The 22,221-nt window shown below is 48.8% G+C and overlaps 1 protein-coding gene across 3 annotated transcripts in view; it reads right to left on the reverse strand.

Annotated features, from left to right (window-relative positions):
- Positions 1–391: 391 nt before the first annotated feature.
- Positions 392–22,221, reverse strand: part of LOC128894111 (uncharacterized) — a 257,394-nt gene continuing 235,564 nt past the window's right edge. For all 3 annotated transcript variants that reach the window (XM_054155580.1, XM_054155582.1, XM_054155581.1), the window contains 4 exons: positions 14,787–15,027; positions 4,262–4,373; positions 1,594–1,938; positions 392–1,219 (listed from right to left, as the gene is read on the reverse strand). In XM_054155580.1, the coding sequence (XP_054011555.1) occupies positions 633–1,219; positions 1,594–1,938; positions 4,262–4,373; positions 14,787–15,027 (1,285 nt within the window). In that variant the 3' untranslated portion in view covers positions 392–632. The remainder of the gene's footprint in view (positions 1,220–1,593; positions 1,939–4,261; positions 4,374–14,786; positions 15,028–22,221) is intronic.

Raw genomic sequence — 22,221 nt, forward strand, 5'->3', positions numbered from 1 at the left:
TTTTCTTCTTTTAAAAAATCGTCTCGCGAGTAGCTCTACTTGTATAAATTACAAACTAGAAGGCTAAAAAGTCGAAGTACTTGTTAGCGTCCTTTGGTACCAGCCTGAGTCTCATTTGGATTACAAATAATTTGTTAAATAGTCTTGCTAAATCACTAAGAGATCACTGTTTGCGTGACTGTACGCACCCCCCTCCCCCCACATATAGACCATCCCGTTAACAGTCGTTCTATTGCTCTGCGTTGGATATATCCCCTGAATCTCTCGATCGTCCATCGGAGTACGGTTCTTCGTTCCCTTCATCCCCCAGACACGTCTCGAAATACTAAAATACTATATCACGCGCAACAATTAAAAAAAAAAAAAAAAAAAAAAAAAAAAAAAAAAAAAAAAAAAGGAAAGAAATAAATAAATAAAAAAACATACCGCGAGCACCGTCGTTTCGCGAAAATAAAACGTTCTCCTCCCTGGTGAGAAACAAAACAAAAGAGAGGAGAAGAACGAAAAAGAAAGAAAAGGAAAACAATAAAATAAATTACGCGAAAGGAAACGCGGGATCGCTACTTTCGTTAGAAAAGTATTACAAGCTTCGTCTCCTCCTCGGACTCGATCGTCCCCCACGCGATCGATCATTAGGACACGATGTAGTCGGCCGAGTGATGGGAATGATGCGAGTTCCGATGCTTGTCCTTCCGATGATTCGTCCTCGAGTTGCTGCTGCGAGTGCCTGTGGTGCCAGTGGTACCGGAAGTGTGGTGGCTGTACCCACTGTCGCTACCGAAGCTGCTGTCGGGCTGACCTTGGTACAGCCTGCCCGTGGTGATCTGATCGCCGTCCCTGGGCCCGTAGTACACGGGTTGCGTGTACTTGTCCTCGTTGTAGAGCCGATCCGTAGGCTGCGAGTAGGTGTCCGAGTATTCGGTCCCCACTTGCGTGTAGACAGGAGCGGTGTCCTGGTTCTGGAGCCCGTAGTACTCGGCCCCGTACTGCGAGGAGTACTTGTACTTGTCGTTCGACTTGCGAGACCTGTCCTTGTTGCTTCTGCCTTGGCTGGAGTAGTGGTGCAGGGGTCCCAACACCGGAACGCTCTCGTACGGGTTCTCCTCGACTCGGAGGGCCTGGGTCGCTGGCATCGGGGGCACGAAGTACGGTAATCTGTGGGCCACCGATGGGACGGACTGTTGGCGGTGATTGCTATTGGTTCGGGTGCCAGCCACGCCTGAAAATACAAATTTTAGGGTCAATGGAGAAGTCTGGTTGGGGACTCGTTGGGACTCGTGTGGTAGGATGTACTCTTCAAAGCCTGACTCGGATCTTTCGAGTGTAGAATGAAACTTTTTATACTTATAATAACTTTCCTGAATAATAAAGATGAAGGGAAAGAAGTTCACTAGACGTTGAGGGCCTGTGGTTGCAAAAAGATGAACACTCTCAGACTATAGTCTCCCCAGTCCTCCTATACGCAATTCTAACACAGTGACTCATCTTCAGACACCACTAGTGCCCAAGATTCTACCTATACCGGGAACTATACGTTCGTAGAGAGCAGGTCTTTCTAGCCTCTTTCAGCACAAAGTTCAAAGCGGAACTCACCAGCGACGCTAGGGTAGAGCTGCAGCAACGCGTCCAGGAGCATCCCCTCGTGGAACTCGCCCACATCGTGGTTCTTGTCTCGTCTACGTCTATCGAGGCTCCTGGGGCTCCTACCGCGTCTCTCCCGCGGTGGCCTGCCACCAGCAGGACACGTGCCCCAAGTGGGTCCGCTCGAGGTGAGCATCCTCGCCTCGGACGGCTCGCCAACCGAGAGCTCGTCCTCGGCGAACTCGTCCTCGCTGGCTGGCTTCGACGACGACGTCGGCCGATGATGATGCCGATGATGATGGTGCAGCCGGTTCCGAGCGTTCAGCTCGCTCTCCTCGTCCGTTTCCGGATGATCCCCTGGAACGGATGAATAATTTATGAGCACCCGTGGCATTCGTCGCTCGGTCCAGCAGCGATAATTAATTGGACGGCACGTTAATTAATTAACTGGCAATTTCTTCGTCGCGTCAAAGTTACGATCACGGCGTGGATGGAATTGGAACCGTGCTTTCTCGATCTAGGTGAACGCAGGATCGTCGCTGGGGACATTTTGGGATCGATTAATCGATGATATCAGAAGGTGGTTTTACTTGTAAACGGAGGAAGAGAGGTTCGTTACTTTGGCTTGTTTAAAAGCAGAGATTTTATGAGAGCTCGTGATCCTTGGAGTTTCATAAAGTTATTTCAGGGTTTCAAAGTATTTTTTATCAGTCAGTATTTTAGGAAGGTCGACTCTATGACACTCTGTATGATTGCTTTCAGTTAGCTTTGTGTTACTATGTTTGATAAAAATCTTTCCGGTCTGAGCTCCTAATCGACGTTCCACCCTAGTTTCTCTCTGTAGGTGCGCTCTCGTTCGCTTAAAAAGGGTAGAAGGGAAGTACTTGTCTGTTTACCCTGGTTGCACTTTTAATCTCCGTTATTGTGTACCTTTCCTTGTTTGTCGCTCGGTCCTCGAAGCGATGCCGATGGCGAGCCAGCCAGGATTTCCCCGGGGAGCCTAAATTCCACGAGACGGGGAGGAATTCGTTACCGCGTAAAATAATTCAAAAACCTCAAAATACGTGGACCGGGCCTTGCACGAATTGCGCCACGCGATGGCTCGCGCGCGATAATCGCGAGACAAGGACCGAAAGTTGCTTCGGGTAAAAAGTTTCAAGGTTTTCGACGAGTTCGGTCGAACTTTTTCCTACGGAAGGGGATTCGGGAGGACAAGACCACCCCCGTGGTGACGTTAACCAAGACAAATTATCGTCCAGGAGAACCTGGAATACGATCTCCCGTCAAGGTAAATTGGTGTGCGTGGATTCGTTCTGCGCGAGGGTCCAAATGGATCCTTCCTTGATAGGCTCGATCGATCTCGCAGCCTTGCATAAATAGAGATGTTTATCTATTCGTAAAGCTTTCGATTCGTTTTGCTTTTAAGAGGATTCGAATCTCCGTGGTTCATTTTTCGTTTACACTCTTACAAAATTAATTTGCAAGGCGTCCAACAGCTTCTGATAGCACCTCACGTTCCGAGCGACTGCAATCTCGCGATTTCCAATGTTCCGAGTCTCTCGACAGACAAATTCGAATGTCTAGCACTAATAGTAGCTGGGGAACATACGTGGTTACAGAGACAACGGGTTAGGGAGCGAGGCTCGTCGGCGCAGCATGTATATTCGATTACCGCGTCCTCGTCAAACGTCGAAAGTCTCATCACCATGCTAATTAGCCATTCGACTAATGGGAAGTATAAGTCAGAGGTCGTGTCACGCTTATCTCCTTCCACCGAAAGCTAAGTGGGAGGTGCTGGGGGAATGGATGCACGGCGAGAGGGGAGGCTATCAAGATACTCGCCGCGGGAAAGGAACAAGATACACGGGGAAGAAGATGAACAGCTTCCGATTCCGTTCTGGCAGAGATTAGACACGGAACTTCATTGCCGACCGTTCGTCGAATTAATAGGGAGATAAGCGCCAGAAAGAATTGAGTTGGGAAAGCCTGGCCTTTTAGAGTCTCCTCTCGTTTAGGAAAACGAGCTGTTCTCGGGATTCCGCGAGAACTGAAAGGCAGGAAGCTCTATCCTCGCTGGAGCAACCGTTAATTGGATGGCATAGTCATTCAAGCGGCGATTCGAGATCGGTGATGTGGTCTGGAATAAGTTATGTGGGACCCTCATTGATATAAATGTGGGGGCGAGTTTGCCTACGGTGGAAGACTTTGAATATTTTTTTAAAACGAAATGGACAAAACAAAAAGTATTGAATGTAATTATTGTCCAATCGCTACTCCCCGAATGACTATAAATCCACGTCAGAGAACGTAGAGAGGACCAGCCACGCGAGGATGCACGATTAATTCAAGGCAGGGTGTCCCGGACGTAAGAAACTCGCAAGTCAGTGTTAGCCTCGGTTAATAGCAAAGTTCAAATTCAATTTAACCACACGTTAATCGCAAGTTAAGCCAGCATGAGTGGCGGCAATCCTCGGAAGCGTGTACTTGGATCGTACCTATGTTCTCTCTCAGCAGGATCGAGCGTTACTCCTCAGAGTCCTCACAGGCGAGTCTCATCTAGAAGGAGAGCGTGTAATATGCATTTGTGCGTCGAAACGATTCGCTGTACTCCGTTGGGGAATTTTACGCGCAATGATTGGGTGACGAAAAAATTTGTAACAGGCTCGTTTGGACAACTCACCGTTGCTGAGCTCCTCGTAGACTGGATTATACAGGTCCTGCGACGTGTAAGGATCAGGACCCGGACTGCTGCACACGAATACTCCTCTGCCTGTGTCCTTGACGTCCAGCATCTGTTGCAAAAGTGAAACAGTGGTTAGTACGGCGCGGAGGTCTTTCAGTATCGCTTACAGCGAATCACAGGAGTATTTGTGTATAATTGTTTGTTTAATCGATGACGTCGAAGGATTGATGCTTTTATAGAATACAAGATTCAGGTCGTAGGACGAATATCAAAAAATTGATACGTATAAGAAAAAGAAAAATATTGCTTGGAAATTAAGAATTCGCAATTTAAATTTAAAATAAATCCCTCGAAGTCGTCAATTAGCCACTTCTCCGACTCGCTGTGTAGTTTCAAGTTATCATGCGGGGGTGTCGAAGTGGGCGATACTGCTCGTGCCGAGGACCATGTGGTTCGCCGCGAAAGGAACTGCTCCGCTCGGTGCTAAGCGAGAGGTAACGAGGAATAAAGTGTAGTGTCCGCGCCTTCCATACCCAACAATAAGGAGTCAAATAAGAACACGAAACGTTGGTTACGGGATTGGTCGCGTAGGTAAAGCGGTCGACTGTGGATCCGAGGATCGTGGGTTCGAATCCCCGTGCCTTATTTTTCGGTTAGATTCCTACAAAAGAAAAGCCCCTTAACGCTGTAAACTCCTGGCTTAAGGACGAGAAACCTTCACCGTCTGTAAACGATCCTCTTTTAAAGCGAAACGAGTCGTTCCCGCGCGAACCTTTTTCGTCGTCGCGACTCCATTTTTCGGATCGAATGCGTACCCATCGATACCGAGTTTGCCAGGTTGTATTCGACAGGTTTGCCAGCTGGGGAACGGTTTGGTTCTTATCCCAAGCTCTTCTGTGATATACCAAGGTTTACTTCATTTATTATGTCAGAAATTTCTTAATAGAAAAAACGAGAAACGGTAAGATTGCTCTGATAACATTCAGAATAATATCCGAAATTGTCTCTGAGGAGTGGTTTGAATTACTCCGTCTCTAGTGCATCGTCGAAATATTGCAGGTACTATTTTAAATAGCAGATGCCCAACTGAAATATTTTCAGTAAAGAATTAAATATTTCAGCTCTGTATATGGAGCACGCACTTCGATTAATTCTTGACGATGAAAATAAATCGTGGAAATAAATAAAAATGAAGTATCCGGTATGTCGCTAAACATGTATGCCAATATCGTAATGGCTGGACTGTATGTAGATTGTATACATTCGTTTTACGGCGTATGCTTGCATGGGAAACATATGCAAAGCGTGTGCAGAATATATTTCGCAATATACTCATAATATATCAATATTTCATTCTGTATAAATGCGTTCATTCTGTGTACGTTTTTCATATTTGCGTAACGCATGAATCCATGGACTAGCAACGATTCGTAGCAATAGATGAGGCAAGTATCTTCGCTGCTTCATTGTTTTCAATATTCTCCAAATAAAATACATTATTTTATTTTGTTGACGGACGTGTGATTGAAAATAAAATTTACTATTTACCACTTTCGATACTATTATCCCAAGCTTTAACATTTGCCACTGATACGTATTCTTTTCTCCGACTTCTTGGCGTTCTCCCGAAGTTGTTCCAAGCGGCTCACGCGGATTAAAGGGGCGCGAATCCCACCGAGAGTCCTAACGCGCTTTCGCCGCGTTTCCGGCCGCCGATTAACTCGTTCTTGCCTCCCCACACACCCTCGAGGAACTTCCGAATTCCCTCACCTTCGTGCGAACCTTGATCCGGGAAACGCTGACTCGGGTGCGAATCACGCGGAAACGAGGGGTTCGTCGGTTAATCCTTAAATCGCCGAAGATCCCGAACCGACGGGAATAACAAGCAACGATTCCTACGCGTGATTTATCCAGGGCTAATTTTATTTCTGGGAAGCGTTAACCCTTTCCCCAAGGCGTCGACCCTATTCGTGGAGCACGAGGGCGAGAAGTCGGGCAGGAAATCGCGGTCGTCTTGAATGAATTCTAAAAACTCCGCGACTCGTAATTAATTCCCGGGACGTCACCGCGAACTCGCTAAAAAATTCAACGAGCGACAGGGCCAGGAACGACGTTATGATCGATACGACACAACGCGATTTAACACCGGAGTTCCGGTTAACCCAGTTTCGCGCGCGTCTCATCTTGCGACAGCCCGTTTCCTGGTCTCCCGTGTCTTTCCTACGCGAGCAGAAACTCGTCTAAGTCGTCTAATGGGTCTCGTCGTATCGCGTAACGGGAACAAATGGCGCACCGCGGTTTGCGATTCCCCTCCTTCGTGTATTCGCTACGAGCTGGGTCGTTCCATCTTTTATTTACGGTAATTGGACACTTGCGCTTGAAACGAGTAAGGAAATTTGTTCGTATGCTTTGTCTACACAGAACTTTAAGCATGCTGATCAACTTGCCATTAATCCTTGTCTAGATCGGGAGTGAACGTTGGGAGCTTATGGCGAGGTGAAATGCGAGTCTCCTTTTCGAGACTTTCATTGAGAATAGCTTCGGGCAACAGGCGAGCGCCAAGTGCCAAGCGGTCGAAGGGTCCGTGTTACAGCTTTGCAACAACGATGGCGGAAGGGAACAATAGCGAGGAGAGGTTCGAGTACTTTCCAAGTACTTCCTAATAAAATCTGATGGGGTTGATTTTCCGATTGCGTACCGCTCTTCTCGTCGACGTCCCAACGTGGAACTGCAGTAGAGCTCGTATACTAGTCGAAATATTTAAATTTTGTAGGGCTCTCGGTAGTGTAACTGGCAAGGGAGTTCCATGTATGTTAGTTTTAAATAGGCATGAATTGTTCCGAATAAGAGGAGGAATGTTTTCACTCCGCCATGATGCACTTACAATGCATGTGTACTTCTCTCTAAGGTATCTATCTAAGGCGACTCAATTTAGATTTCCACTCGCGTGATTCGACATCTGAGCGCAAGAGACGTGCGTCAATTCTCTTACGTTCTGAACCGACCACGCCATCTCAAATTAACCCCTTCCAACTTCAACGTCAGATTTCAACCTCGACGACCCCAAAAATGACTCGAACGAACCGAGTTGCTCCCGGTCCTGAAACGCGATCGGGTATCCTGGAATGATCTGTCGCTCCCGTGACCTCGAATCGCCTAAATCGAGTTACCCTGGTAATCTAGGGAATCGCGAGGGAGCGGAGACGAAACCGACGGCTTCTCCCTCGAATTGGAGTCCCACGGGCGGCTTCGTCGACCACAAAGGAGGATCGCTCGATTACTTTTGCTTCGCTTTTGCCAAACGTTGACTAGAGGGCTCCCTTCCGCTTGTCTCCTCGCATCTCGTCTAATCACTCTCGCCCTTCGCGCTGCCAACTTTTCTTCGATTGCTGGCAATCCTACGTCGAGATAACCGAGTTATTGGCCCTTTTTGAGAGGGCGTAGAGCTCTCCAGAACATCGAGGGGAGACCGATCAATTCCTAACGGACGGGAAGCATATAGTTCTACGTGTCATTTTATGGGAAAGTTCTCGTACAGATACTATAATAATTTCGAACGAGTGATGCTTTAATTTTGTCGAGATTACAAAGAGCTACTTAGATATAAATTAATCTATTTTTAGCATTAGTGATGTAGTTATCATCGCGTTCCATGACTTTTCTTACCAAAGGGTTTCCCAAGAGGAGCTTGAGGATGTTGTTTTCTAAAATACTTCCCATCCCTCCAAATAATTACTGGATAAAGACACACAGGACCTTCCTGAGAAAACTGTGTACAGTCTTCGCGACAGTGGCTGTCGTCTAGAAAATCGCACGAAGAGAATCGACGGGGCTATCTTCCCCAAGAATCGCGATTCCTCTAACTACCAAAATCGAGATGCGCCCCGATGATAGACGCCCGAGCAAACGCCTACGGCTCTTTGCTCTGAATACAGATTCCGAGTGCGATATTATCACTCTCGAAGGAGGATCACTCGATTACTGGCGTCTCGTTTGGACGGGCCCCGGACGAAGGTAATTGTCGCCCTTAGCGAGGCGCACCAGCCGACGTATACCTCGAGGGTTCTTTCCAATAAGAGCGCATCGCGAACGAGCGCTTCCTTCTCGAATAACAGCTCCTATCCGCGTCGTCTCGGGAATTCCAAGGCGCGTAGAACTCCGTCAGGTACAGGAGTGCTCTCCGTTGGCGAGGACGATGGTTAATCGAAGGGTTGTCGCGCCATTTTTCGAGGTAAACGCGAATAATTCCGACGTCTCGGTGCAAGGATCGCTTTAAAGGAAATTTTCGCAAGTTTTACGCAATGTATTATCGAAGCAAAACGGTAGCATATCCAACCCCTTAAAACGAATTATAATCGATCCCCCCCGTCTTTCAATTTCCCGGTGTAAGGATAGCCTATCATTATCCCGAGAGTCGGAAACGATTTTGATATTTCACAGGTATCGAAGCGTCGAAACGTTTTCTCGGAACGACGCCCGTAAATTCCGTTTGAGCACGATTCGCGTAATGGGGAGGAAATCTCGGCCGCGTTTATTATATCCCGTTTACAGAAACGCAACGGAAGAGTGGAACGGAGAAAGACGGCGAGGCGAAACACAGAGACCTAGGAGATAAAGCGACGGATAAAGAGGTGGACCCAGGAAAGCCCGGATCAAGCCGTGAGAACGAGAAAGAAGCCCTCGGAGGAGGCGGGAGAGAGCGAGATTGAGATAGAGCCCCGAGCCATCGTGGCCAACAGCAGGAAGCAATATGTCCGTGGCGTAATAGCGTGGAGCACGGAGGTTAATGGGTTGTCCCTAACGCGCCTAACCTGGCCGGCGTTTGCCGTGTGTATGTCCGTCGGCGTATGCCCGATCCACCTAGCCGGACCGTCACATTGTATCGCGATAACGCGTCCTCCTAATCGACTAATTTACTGCGTCTCTTCCAATTACCGGGCCGGGCCCGAAGAATACGACGCTATCGACGATGCTGCTAATTCCCCGACCCCGGAGGCCGTCCGTTCGCTCGCGTGACGATAAACGTAACGAATCGAATAATTCAGAAACCACTCGACCATTAATTCCGAACGGGGATGCCCGGGGTACGATAACGGCCTATCATTGATTCTAACGCCTTCGGAGGTGATGCTAATTCGTTTGGATGTGTCTTCATTTGGACTCGAATGGAGGCTCGTGGGGCTACAGCTCCTTGATGGCAGAGGTGTCTGATTTATTCTCTGTTGAACCTATAGTATCAATGTTCCAAATATGTAGCGTATCAAATAAAAAGATCTTCGTAATTTTTTCGTAACCAGGAATGCAATTTGAAGTGACGTGAATTCACGAACGTCTTAATTCGAGCTCACTTCGTATCAATCAGAAGTCTTTCAGTTCCTAGCACTCTAGAATCCCCTATCCCCGCCTCCTGCGCTATCCTCATTTGAACAATCGCCGCAACTACCTCTAAGTTATCCTCGAGCTACGTTTGTATCCGCGTAACGTAAAGGGAAGACCGCTTACATGGAAACGACCGAACGTCCCGGATATCCGACCTACGTAACGAGGTCCCACGGTTGCGATGGATCCATCGTGGGCCTGGATCGCGCATGCTCCTCGAAACGAAGATCGACCACCCTTCAGGCCACGCTGGCGCATCGTGCACGCTAGCCAGGCGATGCCGTGGCCACAGCACGTTACCGTAACCTGTTAATTGTTAGTTACGAGCGGCAATTGCATTAGGTTCCTAAGTCCGATCTCTCCTTTCCCCGCCGGGCATCGGTGTTACGTTGCTGCTGTCGGGAAGCTACCGCGGTTTCGTGGCCTAACGACGTGCCAGGATGCGGATTAGAGGCCCGTAATCGAGCCAACAACAGGTGGGACGACGAATCGATGCACGGGCCAAACTCAAGATTGGAGGTTTATTGGCTCATATTGCGCTCCGGGGACCGAAAGCAGGCTTCAACGAGGCCGGAAATCTAACGTTTGGACGACGAAAGAATTCCCGAGGTAAAGCTTGGGATTCTACGATCGAGGTTACACCGAGGCGAGGCTTTTTATGAAAAGGCTCCTGGAAGACTCTCGATTTCGCGCCAGGCCAGCGTCGATTCGCGCACCCGTGGCCTGGATGTTAAACGACGCGTCGCGACATCGATCGAGCCACGTAATCGAGGCGACAACAGGTGGATATTAAATCGCTAGACTTCCGGGTGACACAGATTGCCAATTTATTCGATTATCCCGCACAGGATGCGCGCGTCAGCTTCATTGTAACGGATCGATCTAAATGACGAGGACCTCGCGGACCGTCAGACGTATTCGGGATCTCCGGAGGAGATTTCGGGAAGGAACATCGAAGGATAACGTTCGAATCCTCAGCGGTGGTCGATCTCGGATACCACGGGGAGAAATAGAAACGTGCTTCGAGCAATTGAATTACGTCGGAGAGAGAGATGGTCGCGCTGGTCCCATTTGCGAAATTAGAGACCTTTTCGTTCGTAGGAGAGCAAAGGTGACGCAATGGTCCGTCGATCTTTCCATCGAATTTTCCTAGCCTTTTCCCTGGTCCTCTACGTGCTTCCTTTCATCCCTCTCTGGCTTTGTTTTCGGTCGAGTGCGACTCGTTCCGGAGCTGAATGGGGACACCTTTTAGCGGAGCGTATTCTACAGGTGAAAGTAGAGAAACTTGCGAGAGGAAGTCGCACGTGATTTATTAAGCAAAAGCAAAATGAAGCGTTTATTTCTTACTTTAATCAGTAGATCACGCTTGTATGGTGTAGCGGGATGTTAACCCTTTGCACTCTTATGTCGAGTGTGACTCGATATTCTTTCGTGTCCAAATCAATATCATGTACCAAAACTGATATTCAAATGAATTTGTTTCTTTCTTTATGTATTTAAATTTCAAATAAAATAATTCGGAGTGCAAAGGATTCCTCAATTTAAAAACAATGTTTGATTGGTGGTATCGAGAAAAGTGTCAAAGAATCGTTCGTTTTTAATAGCCGAGAAAAGGCCAGTATCTAAGCTATCAGCATTGATTCGAATCACCCGCTTCAGGTTTTGCCCTGAAAAATCCGTTCCCTCTGCTGGCACAAATGAAGACTGAAAGGGTTAATTGAAGTTAACGTTGCCGGTCCAAGCTGACTTGGCGTGCAATTAAAACTTCAATTGATTTCTAAATGGTCCATTTTAAAGTGACGCCTCCGATAAATACTAGTCTGTAAAGAGCTCAAGCAGGATTATCTACGGGCTCGATTCAAACAAATCTAAACCTTTTCCTCGACTATTAGAAGCGAGCGTACTCTTAACGCAATCGAAACAAACAAACGAAGCGTGCTTGCAACGCGTTCTTAGAGTTCTCTTTATCCTAGCCAGTCAGGGATGATCCAAACTACCCTCGTTATACTATTAAATTCGAAGTTCCCGACTCGAACTCTGGCATCGACGGTTTCTCTCGTGTTATTCCTGACTGATGAAGCTTGAAACAGTAACATCAGGGGATTAACCCGCGAGCCAAAGGCAACGATAGATCTGATCTCGAACGAAATCCGAATTGTTGCTTCCAAAAGGGTCTCATTTGTCACGGAGAGACCCGACCACGCGTTTATCTGCGCGGGAGAGCCTGTCACGTTTGTCGGAGGACCTCTGGAAAAGGGGGAACACCCGACGTACATTTTTCATTCCCTTAGAGAAAGTTTGAACACAGAAGTGGTTATTCCGTGTCCACGTGAATTGTGTCGGGAGACGATTTGGTCCGATATCCGTTTCGACTCTATCGTTAACACGCTTCTCTCTTTATCGATTCGTTCGCCGTTTATCCGCGACTCCCGGCATCGATAATCGCGCGTTTCCCGTCGCGTTCCACTTGGAATTCCGCGCGTTCAGCGAAGGGATGCGATGGATGCGAGGGATAGGATCAATATGGACCGGGTCAATAACCACTCCTCGTCAAATTTTTCAGTAAAGTAATTTTATTTTCTCAAACTTTTTCCTCCCTCTTTCCTCGGTACTTCAATATACATAGGACTTCCTCTGCTCTCCTCTCGGCATCACGGCCCTAACCGTAACCACGAAACCGTCCGGGGCTCGTATTTACAAAACACAGATCACCGTACCGGCCACGGCATGAGACACAATAACGACAATAAATAATAATAATTAATCGGCTCGATTGGTAGCGATCGTCATAATAATAATAGTTACACGAGCGATTATACAAACGGGGAAACTTAGGTCTGGTTAATTAATCGTTCACGCGGGTGCACAGCTACTCTCTGACTGTCTTTTAATACTTTTATATTAATATATATTTGTATACGTATATATTCTCTTTCTCGCTCGCTAATCACTCTCGCTCTTTCTCTCTCTCCCTCGCCTCGCTCCGTGAAATACTATTTACAATCGTTCGCGAGTCTCTAATCTATTTACAACCATGGAGTGCATCTAGCTCTCGCCGTGCCCGCACAACCGGAAGTGTTAAGGCCCCACGCCCTCTTCTTACGCGCTCCGAACCTCACGATATCGATATCACGGGCCCCCGTTTCCCGATGATTGTGCAAGCACGGCCGCGTAACAAAATAAATACTGACTAGTCCGCTCTAGTGTCTTCGCCTCGTCACCGATAGCGAGCACGTGGAACCGAACCAACGATCAGGCTAATCCGACGTCTACGAACGAAATCGAACGATCTCGATCGCGGAATGCAACGCGAAGGACGACCACGCAAACTAAACAGAACCAATGGAACGTCGCCTCGATTCGCTCGCTGACCAACCGGGAAAGACACTAGACTACCTAAGAGCTTGCGATGGAACGTGACACCGCAGTAGAACTCCATTCATCGGAACTTCTGCTGGACTCCTATTATCTGAACTACCGGCAAACGTCACTCTAATTATCCGATCATTCGACCAACGACAAGGTAAAGATTGTTCTTTTCCCAAAAGAAAATGTATTCAAAGAAATACTCAAAGAATACGTCGAGCGAGGCTTGACAAAAATGTACTGAAATCTGAAAATTCGGAGTGCAAAGGGTTAATGCAGTTACAACCGAAATCACAGCTGGAAAAAAATTGAACTAATTAATGAAAGCTACGAAGAATCAGTAAAGTCTTTGAATGAAAGTTATTAATGTTTCAACGTAACGTACTTTGCAGTTAATATTTTAAGTTCGTTAAATGATAATTACCTTTAATCTTTAACCAAATAAATTGTTCGATTAGGAAGCTTCGTCGAGCTACCGTCCTCGCAGATTTCCCAGTTCATAAATTAGCAAAAAAAAAAGTATGATTAAATTCACTTATCTGACGAACTCCGGTTGTTCGAACGAAAAGTTGCAAGTAGCGGGGATAATTTGACTCCCGTTATATGAACCTTCGTCCCCCGGATTGGTTCATATAAACGGAGTTCTACTGTACGTCGAGTTCGCACCGAAACGCGAGGGCCACGAGCTGGGAGCGATCGTGGCCGACGATATCACGGGATATGTGAACCGTCCTCTGTCCCTTTCACGGCTCCAAGAGTCCCTGAGACACCTGGAGCTCCCGATCAGGGATGGACACACGAGACAGGCCAGTCTCTACGAGAATATGTCGCCCGCGAAGGACATGTGTCACGTGGTCTGCACGTTCAAATAGATGTCTTCGGGCTTGCTGAGGAGGCTGTGTATCTGCTGCATCGTGCACAACGGACACACCTCCTCCTCGGTGCCCTCGGCCACGATCCTCCTGGCGGTGCCCGGTGCCCTCCTAGAGTCCACGATGTACGAGTACCCGTCCGAATCGATCGAGTTCGATCTGACCGACGACGAGGACCGGAATAACCTCAGCGACGAGATTCTCAGCCCCGTCGCGTTGTTATCCTGACGATGGTCGTTCGAATCGTATCTCGCGGACTCCAGCTCTGTGTCCTTGAAGTCAATATACGAGTACCCCTCGGAATCGACCGAAGGCCTCCTGCCGTTCTCCTCTCTATGCAGGAGTCTCTGCGCCGATTGCTGAATCGCGGTGCATCGAGGTTTCTCGTTCGATTGGGAGGCTCTGGGCCGATGCGTCGGCGTGATGGGCATCCGTGAATCTATACGACCGGAGACGCAGCCGTCGTTGAGATACTTGTCGTCGGTCAGGAGGACCTCGGCGCCCGTACGGGTTGGGATGCAAGGGACATCGGGGATGTCTATGGGCAGAGGTGTCGGATGCAGGGGTTGCCGACTCGTGATCAGAGCGTTCTGACTGGCCAACAGCAAGTGGCTGTTCCTCAGAACGTTTCCGCCGCTCCTCAGGAGGGGACTGGTCGCGGCGGTGCACCGAGGAGGCGAGTGGGTGGCTATCGAGAGCGGGACTTCCTGAGACTTGGCGAGAAGGGCTCGCGGCGTTCTATAGCCCCCTAAGACCGCCCTCGAGGGCTTATCCTGGACGCGCAGTATCGCCCTCGGGTCCCGGTAGTCGAGATAGTCGAGATGATGCGGCACGGGAGGCCGCGAGCGTTGCAACTGCTGCGGCTGTCGTTCCCTTAGGCTGTGTCGATGATCGGGATTTCGTACCTCGATCGTCGGCGCCTGGCCAGGGTGGTGGCTGGGCAGGTGATTGTGCAGCTGCGAGTGCGTCACGGGTTCCGGCAGGTCCTCGTACAGCACCGCGCCACCCGCGCTTCCGGTGCCGGCGTGCGGCTGCCCGTCGCCCAACACGCGATTCCTGCCGCCAGCCGCGGCTGCGGCCGCGGCCGCCGCCGCTGCTCCTGCTGCGCTCTTGCACGGTAACAGGTTCTGCACTTTCCGCTTGTGCCTGCAACAGAAAGATGACACCGATGGTCAAGCGACTGCACTTCCGACGCTGACAAGCTCCACACATGGCGGAGCTTGGATTCGTTTTGCGGTGGATCTCATTCAAATAAGCTACGAAATTGTTGATACGAAGCGTGGAGACTCCCGAGCCTTGCAATATTTGTTTAAGTTTCATCGGTAACGTAAAACCTAAGAGACATGAATGTACGTACTATTATATACTATAATGTATATAATATAAATATACTACTACGTAATAGGTTGTTCAACAAGTTTTGTCGTTCGATAAGAGACAGCGCTATTAGGTCCGTCGTTTTATTTTTTTTTAAAGATGGTACTACTGTTTGATGAACACGTGTGAAGATCCATGTAAATCTGTCACCTCATTCGTATATTTGCAGCTGTTCAAAGTTGACAATGGAAAAACTGAAATATCTTGTAACACCACGTCAAACTCTAATCGTGCTCCAGCCCTAATTTCCGTGGTACCAACACCTAATCCGTAAAACAAGTCACTGAACTGATTGCGATAAACTGGGCCGAATAAATAGAAAGAAATTGTTTACGATTTCGCCTCAGTTCCGGAGAGTTACCATCGAGTACAGCGGAGTTCGAGAAGCCATGTTGATATTCTACTTCGATTCGCGCCCCGCTTTCCAGCGACCCCTATCCCACCGATCTCTCTTTTCCACCCCCACGGTTGGCTGCCGCTCGTCGGAACGCCAGATTAGTTGGGAGCTCGTTGCAATTGTTTGTTCAGACCAGCTTTGCCGTAGCTGCACCCCGAGAGCTTTTCTCAATGTAAACTTTAACGAATGGAGACCTGGCTCTGCCTACCGTTCCCGTGCCGGCTCCATCGCGCATACATTCGCACCTTTCTCGATAGGGGCGCGTATTTCTGAACGTTCTTCGAGTTTTAGCCCAACTGCAGAAGTTTCTCATGGGGAAACCGTTGCATTGCTGCGGGAGGTCTAGAAATCCTTGGCTAGGATTCCCTTTACTAAATGTCTGCTACATGGAAGCTGTGTTTAGACAGAGTGACAGGAGTCAATACCTCCCCTGCTATCGAGTATTACAATCTCGAATCGCTCCCCATGCATCGTTTTGTAACACAAGAAGTACCAAGATTCTGAGAAGTAACGTGAAGAATTCCTTCGTACTCTGGGAATGCGAGATGTGTATCAATGTGTCGATGACCCATCTACCTCTAAATGAAGAAACATCAAAGTACTAGCTTGGTTATCATTAGAGTATTATTCCAATCAGGTCGTGTTTGGCCAAAAATTACGAGAGCAATTAATTCGCTCGTTATATCCACGGGACCTTCCCCTCAAGCCCCCTCCGCGGATCCGCTGTCATAATAATACAGACAGATATCGGGTTCTCGTTCCCCTCTCGCTCATTCACCTCGGCGACCTACTATTGGAAGCGCGGGCGCAAGTTGTTAACCTTAGTTGGCGGTTTAATTACACAGGCAAATATTATCGATCTGACGGAGTTAATTAGATAATTAAAACTTGAAGGGTAAACTACTTTGCCGAACGGCGTACCGACAGAAAGCGTAGACGTGGCCGCGGCCACGTCGGTGTGCCGTGTTCGCTGGTGTACACCGGGTACACCTCGAAAGATGGAAGGCGAGATTGACGGCGCACCGCAAATCGTGCTTCTTCTACGTTCCACCTTCCGTCGAGAACTTTCCGCGGGGACGTGGATGGAACCAGGATCTACCTGTTCCCACTGTAATAGAGGTATCCTTAACGAGAAATTCCTCCGCCTTGTCTTTTTACCGGCGAGGAAAATTTGTCTGGCCTCTCTGCGCCTCCCCCCCCCCCCCCCCGCACCTCCCTGATGTTTCTTGTGAATTATCGCGCTGCTGAAGGGTTCTTTATCTCGAGGATAGGAAGAATCTTGGGGATAGTCTCGATTTTTGAAGAACTGGTAGATGGGTCATCGATACATCGCTACACATGTGCCAACGTTCGCCAAGGTTCGAGCACATGTGATCACATTCTCAGAGAACCAAAAAATTGCACGTTACTTTCTCAATACCCATGGGACTTTTTATGCTACAGAATAATGCATTGAAGCATTAAGAGATCTCAAACAACCAACTTAATTGGTTCCCTCAAAATGTTGAGCTCCAGCCTTGGCATAACGAAACGCAAAGACGAAGGGAAACGAGATTAGCTCGACTAGGAAAGATCATCCCCGGCGAGGGCAAAGAGCCAGTTACATCGAAAACAGGAAGCAAAGGCTGTTAAACGAGGAGCCGCAGAGACACGGGCTCTGGTTTCAGGGAACCTTGCAGCCACCTCCGCGGAAAGGTTCGTGGCCATTTCTGGGTTTCACGGTGCGAGAGGTGAAACCATCGCGTCGACCCGAGTCTGGACACGAAACCTAAACTGGGCATCTGTCTTCTCCGCCGGCGAGATTTCAATTTACCTAATGCCCGTCGTCCGTCAGGCATTGCGCGCGACCACACTTAACGGTGCTCTTAGCGCGCATCCAGTGTCGACACTCTTCGCGGGCTCTCTTCTCGTTACATGGGAGTAGGACCGTGACAACCCAGGAACAATATGGGATCGGAGGGGTTACGAGGGTTGGATGTAGCAATTGAAAATTGAAGAAATTGGGAGGTGATTTCGGTACAAAATGTTAGACGGATTTGGATACAGAGCTTGCGAAAGCTTGAAGATTCGAGTAACAGATGATAAAAATATTGGACAATGTAGAGTAAGGTGGGCTATTTGAAATTTTGATTCGAATGAACCTGTGAAAGGAGTGTTCGGTAATTAAATTGAACGGAATTTTTTGACAATAATCAGGAAGAATCTACAAGCGAGGATACGAATGAAAGATATCTCAGAGAAACGTAGTCAAGGCTATCGAAATACGATCATAGAAAGAGGATCCATTTCAGAGATTCGTTCACAGGTAGTACTACTAAACTGAAAAAACAGATGCAACGAGCAGGTTGGGAGAACCGGTCAGAGCAAACAGAACAACGCAGACTGGCAATTGCGAACAATTGCTGGCAGTGGCAACGTTATCCGACGTTTCAAAGGAAAGTATAAAGCCTGTCGTTCGACGAATCATGCCGGCCAGTACAAATAGTCGTAAAGCGCGTGTTGCATGAGAAGCACTGCGACGCTGAATGCACCTGGAACAGGCTAGTCGTGTTCGTGATCGCGCACCCGTGCTAAACATGGTATCGCGAGCTTGCGGTTGTATAACGGACCATAAAGCGCTTTGTGGACTGGCGACCCTTCGAGCACTGGCGCACGTGTTCGCCGAAGGGCTTCTCTATCCTCTGGGTGCGTGCTTCTGTTTGTTGTTTTTCACGGATTACCCGCGAGTCCGTCGCAATAAAGGCTAAAAGAAACGACGCTTCCATCGAATTCTCGTTCATCGCTGGTGTTGATGAGCTGGCTACCAGGAAAAGGGCCAATTGTACAACGTTACTCTGTTCGGGTAATAACTGACAATGCAGCGTCAGACATCCACGACGTATGAAAGGCAGCCGATGCCAGGGGATGTAGAGCATTATCATCGAGACATCAAAGTGGCCCGTGTAATACTAAAATTACCGAGATCAACACACATCTGTCATATATACAATCGTATATCTGCAATTAGAGAGTAACTCTACGGTGGATATATTGTTGAGTTAGCTTCAGGTCTTCCAAGCCAGCGTCCACGACGCCATGCGATCTGCTCGGGAAATTCACGACGGCGCAACAATTAGTAGTTAGGATTGAATATCAGAGTTACACAAGACGAGCCGAGTTCTATCCAGATCTCCCTTCAGGGCCATCGAGAACCGGCTCGCGCGATGAATTTCGACCAGCCTAACAGGCTCCACGGAAACAGACGTAAACTTCCAGTTGCTGTTCCTAATCAAACCCATTCTGAGCAGAACCGTGCATGGGCAGCCCCCGGGCTTCTGTGGCCGGCGGCTTGCTCCGTGTTCGTCTATGGATATCGTAATGATTTTTCATTACGGTCGACAACGTCTGCTGGCCCTTGATCTCCCTTTCGCGCGGGTCTGTGCAGACTCTCGTAGCGAGACGTTCCATCTCCCATCTCCTAATGGATTTCATTTAGTTATGACGGGCAGGAGAGGACTCCTGGCAATGAAACTCTGAAGAAAGAATCGAAGGAAGCCCAGAGGCGGAGTCCCGCAAGGACGACAGCTCGTCGACGCTTAACGTAGACGCGTGCAACGGCCGTCTTCCCTACCCTCGTCCTCCTCCGCAAGTTCCTCGGTTTGGGGAGGCAAATTCGCGCTCACTAAGCGCTGAATAGGTCATTTAAGCCGCGCTTTTAATTCGGGGTTAAATTAACTGGCTTCTCTGTTTCTATCTGGCAGAGACGCGTGCAGCCGTCCGTCCCTCGCCGCCTCCGTCTTCGGTCGCTTTCATCGCTCGACTGCTTTCACGGATTACGCGCTGCGTGCGCCTTGGAACACGCCGCCGTGCATCATCGCGGTCCCAGTCACCTGCAGACTTACTCGACAATCCCTTTACCAGCTGAGGAAGTTCGGGAACGGGGAAAGAAGACTCCAGAAACCCCATCGACGACTCGAGGGAGGTTCTCTTGTCGTTACAGGCATTTCAGTATGAACCTGGTTTAGGACTCGATGCGAAGGGATATTTTGATGGAAGGGGAACCTGTGTCTTAGGTAATTGAGAAATTCTTGCATTGAGCTTTGTTGGTAAAATGTTGATATACAGTCAATCCCATAAATATTCGTACCCTCTGTGTCTATTATTTCGAACGAAGAAGCATCTTTAATTGTGCCCCGTTTCTCGTGCTTTGGAACACCCGAAAAATCCAGTCGGAATATTTAGAACCGCGTTAAGGGTGTTCCCGAGCCGCGAGTCGACCGACACGACCAACTTCGCATGCATGGAACCCGGCACCGGAAGCACGAACCGGTTACAGCCCCGTACCCGGTATATAACCTCGCGCCGACAAGCGCATCGGATTTTGAAGTTTACTTGCCGCTGGAGTTTCTCGTAAGCTTCTCGAAACTACAAATTTTGCATATCAATGCGCGTGGGTACACCCAGCCTGTCGACTCGATAAACGACTTTCCACCCTTGCCGCTCACCGCCGTCCCCTGCCTCTCCCCCCCCCCCCCCGGCGGGCGAGGGGGGGGGGGGGGAGAGGGGGCTCCTTTCGCCCACCGTAACCTGCGGGATTCTCTATTCCTCCACCCCAGTCGGTAATATCGTTGCATTTCTACCCTTGTATTCGCGGATATACAGCTAGTCCCGCCTCTTCGGAGAGCCCGAAGAGAAGGCGTGTATGTATTTGTTCGGATGCGACTGTGCAGGAAAGATGTCGCTTCTTGGGTAGGAAATCAAGCTGAAGCGAACGAGTCGAGTAACTACGTATTAAAAGCACGTACCCCTCCCAGGTGAGTTTGGCAAGCTGTTTTCAAAACCCTAGTCATTCTCGCGGCGCCGCGGCTACTACTTAAAACTTTGATACAGAACAGCCAAGTTCCCCGCGGTTAAGTACAGGTGTTCGAACTTTGTCGATCTTAGGTGAATCGTTAAAGGGGGATAAGGGGGGGGTGGAAGTCGTGTGCTTGGGGAGGAAGAAGCAAATGAAAAATGCGTTTGGAGAACAGTAGTCTATTGTATACTCACTATCTATCTTATTTCTCCCCAAAAAATTCTCAAAGTTGCATATAATTTTGTAGGGTTTCAAGTTGACCCCTCGACCTCTCGGACTTTTTGGGGTGCTCATGTTCGGAAAAACATGCATCCTGCTCGTTTATCATGGTCAGAGCAACGGCGTCGCGCAAAACCTAATTCATCCCCTGTGTCCGAATCGTACGTAGCGGAGATACTGTTTTGCCGCGGTCGTAGGTGGGCGCATGCTTATCAGTAAGGGTTACCACGGTTGGGGTATTATTCCTATCCGGTCAAGTGACCTCCCACGCGGTGGTTATCGGCGACGAACCGACCCGACACTCGGCCGCATAGGTGGATATGACCCGTAAACCATCAAGATCTCGAGATCTTTTGTCTATACTATTCCCCAACCTTGCGCTTTCCTCCTTTCCGCAGATAAATTTGGTTTGCACCGTTCCGACTCGGTCAATAGGTTAGTCCAGCGAGTAGAATCAGCGAACAATGAACAGACACGTCCTACAAACACTCAACGTGCCCCAAAAATGTCTCCATTGTTTAGAAAACCAAACTGCCTGTAAAAATATACACCTGCCATTCCCAGCACCAATTACCCTGTATCGCCGAGGAGGGATCGGAAACCCGCCTCTTTACGCGGTATTCTATTATAAAATACCACCTGAGCAGGAGTTTCTCAAAGTTCCCGAAGGGACGCTGCTCAATATTTAACGGCGCGACGCGTCGACACGAAAATCTGTTGCCGCCGATACTCGAAGCACGCAGGGGTGCAAGAGGGATGGGAACCGATGAAAGTCTAAAGAGAGAAAAAGTAATCTCGGCCCGCTGAGTATAGATTGCGTAGGTGTGCGCACGTGCCGCGACGGCGCCGCTTGATTGAAACACCGCGGATATTTAAATTGCGAAAGTTTACGAATAAATTTGTGCCGCCAGGCCGCTTCTCGGCCCCACCCGAGAGTTCGCCCTTCTTCTTTGGGATTTACCTAATGAGCTGCCGTGACCGCCGGTAAAAATACAGCCGGCGGCGCTGAGTTTCGCGCCCCTGAGAAACGCAGATCGCTCTTTGATCGCTCCTCGAGAGCGATCGAGAAGCCTGAGCAGCGTTGATACGCCATCTTGGTTCACACTGGTGAAGAATCTGGGCTGAGGTTACGAGAAAGCGGTGGTAACAGCTGGGTTTCGACCGCGACTCTAAAGATTAAGAGGTTATCTTAAAAATGGTAAGTGCGAAAGGTGATGGAAGGGATAGTAGAAGCTTGTTTGTAGTGGGTAACTTTAAGAGGGTTCTCAAGCTGAGAAACAGTAAGCCTTGTTTCTCTGAAAAATTCTGGGCGGCAGATGTGCCTAATGCTTGTCACTCTAACGAAAAGAAAATCCTAAGCAGCCTACATCGTAAGACGCAGAGTGTCAGAGTCAGAGCCTCAGAGTCAAAATAGTAGATCAAAGCTGGAATCAGCGCATTCACCATCGGTCCATGGGTCACCGATGCAAGGCGACCAGTTAGTAATCCGTATCACCGTCGACTCGATCGTCGA

The sequence above is a fragment of the Hylaeus anthracinus genome, unplaced genomic scaffold (genome assembly GCF_026225885.1).
Source record: "Hylaeus anthracinus isolate JK02 unplaced genomic scaffold, UHH_iyHylAnth1.0_haploid 3, whole genome shotgun sequence".
Classification (NCBI taxonomy): Eukaryota; Metazoa; Arthropoda; class Insecta; order Hymenoptera; family Colletidae; genus Hylaeus; species Hylaeus anthracinus.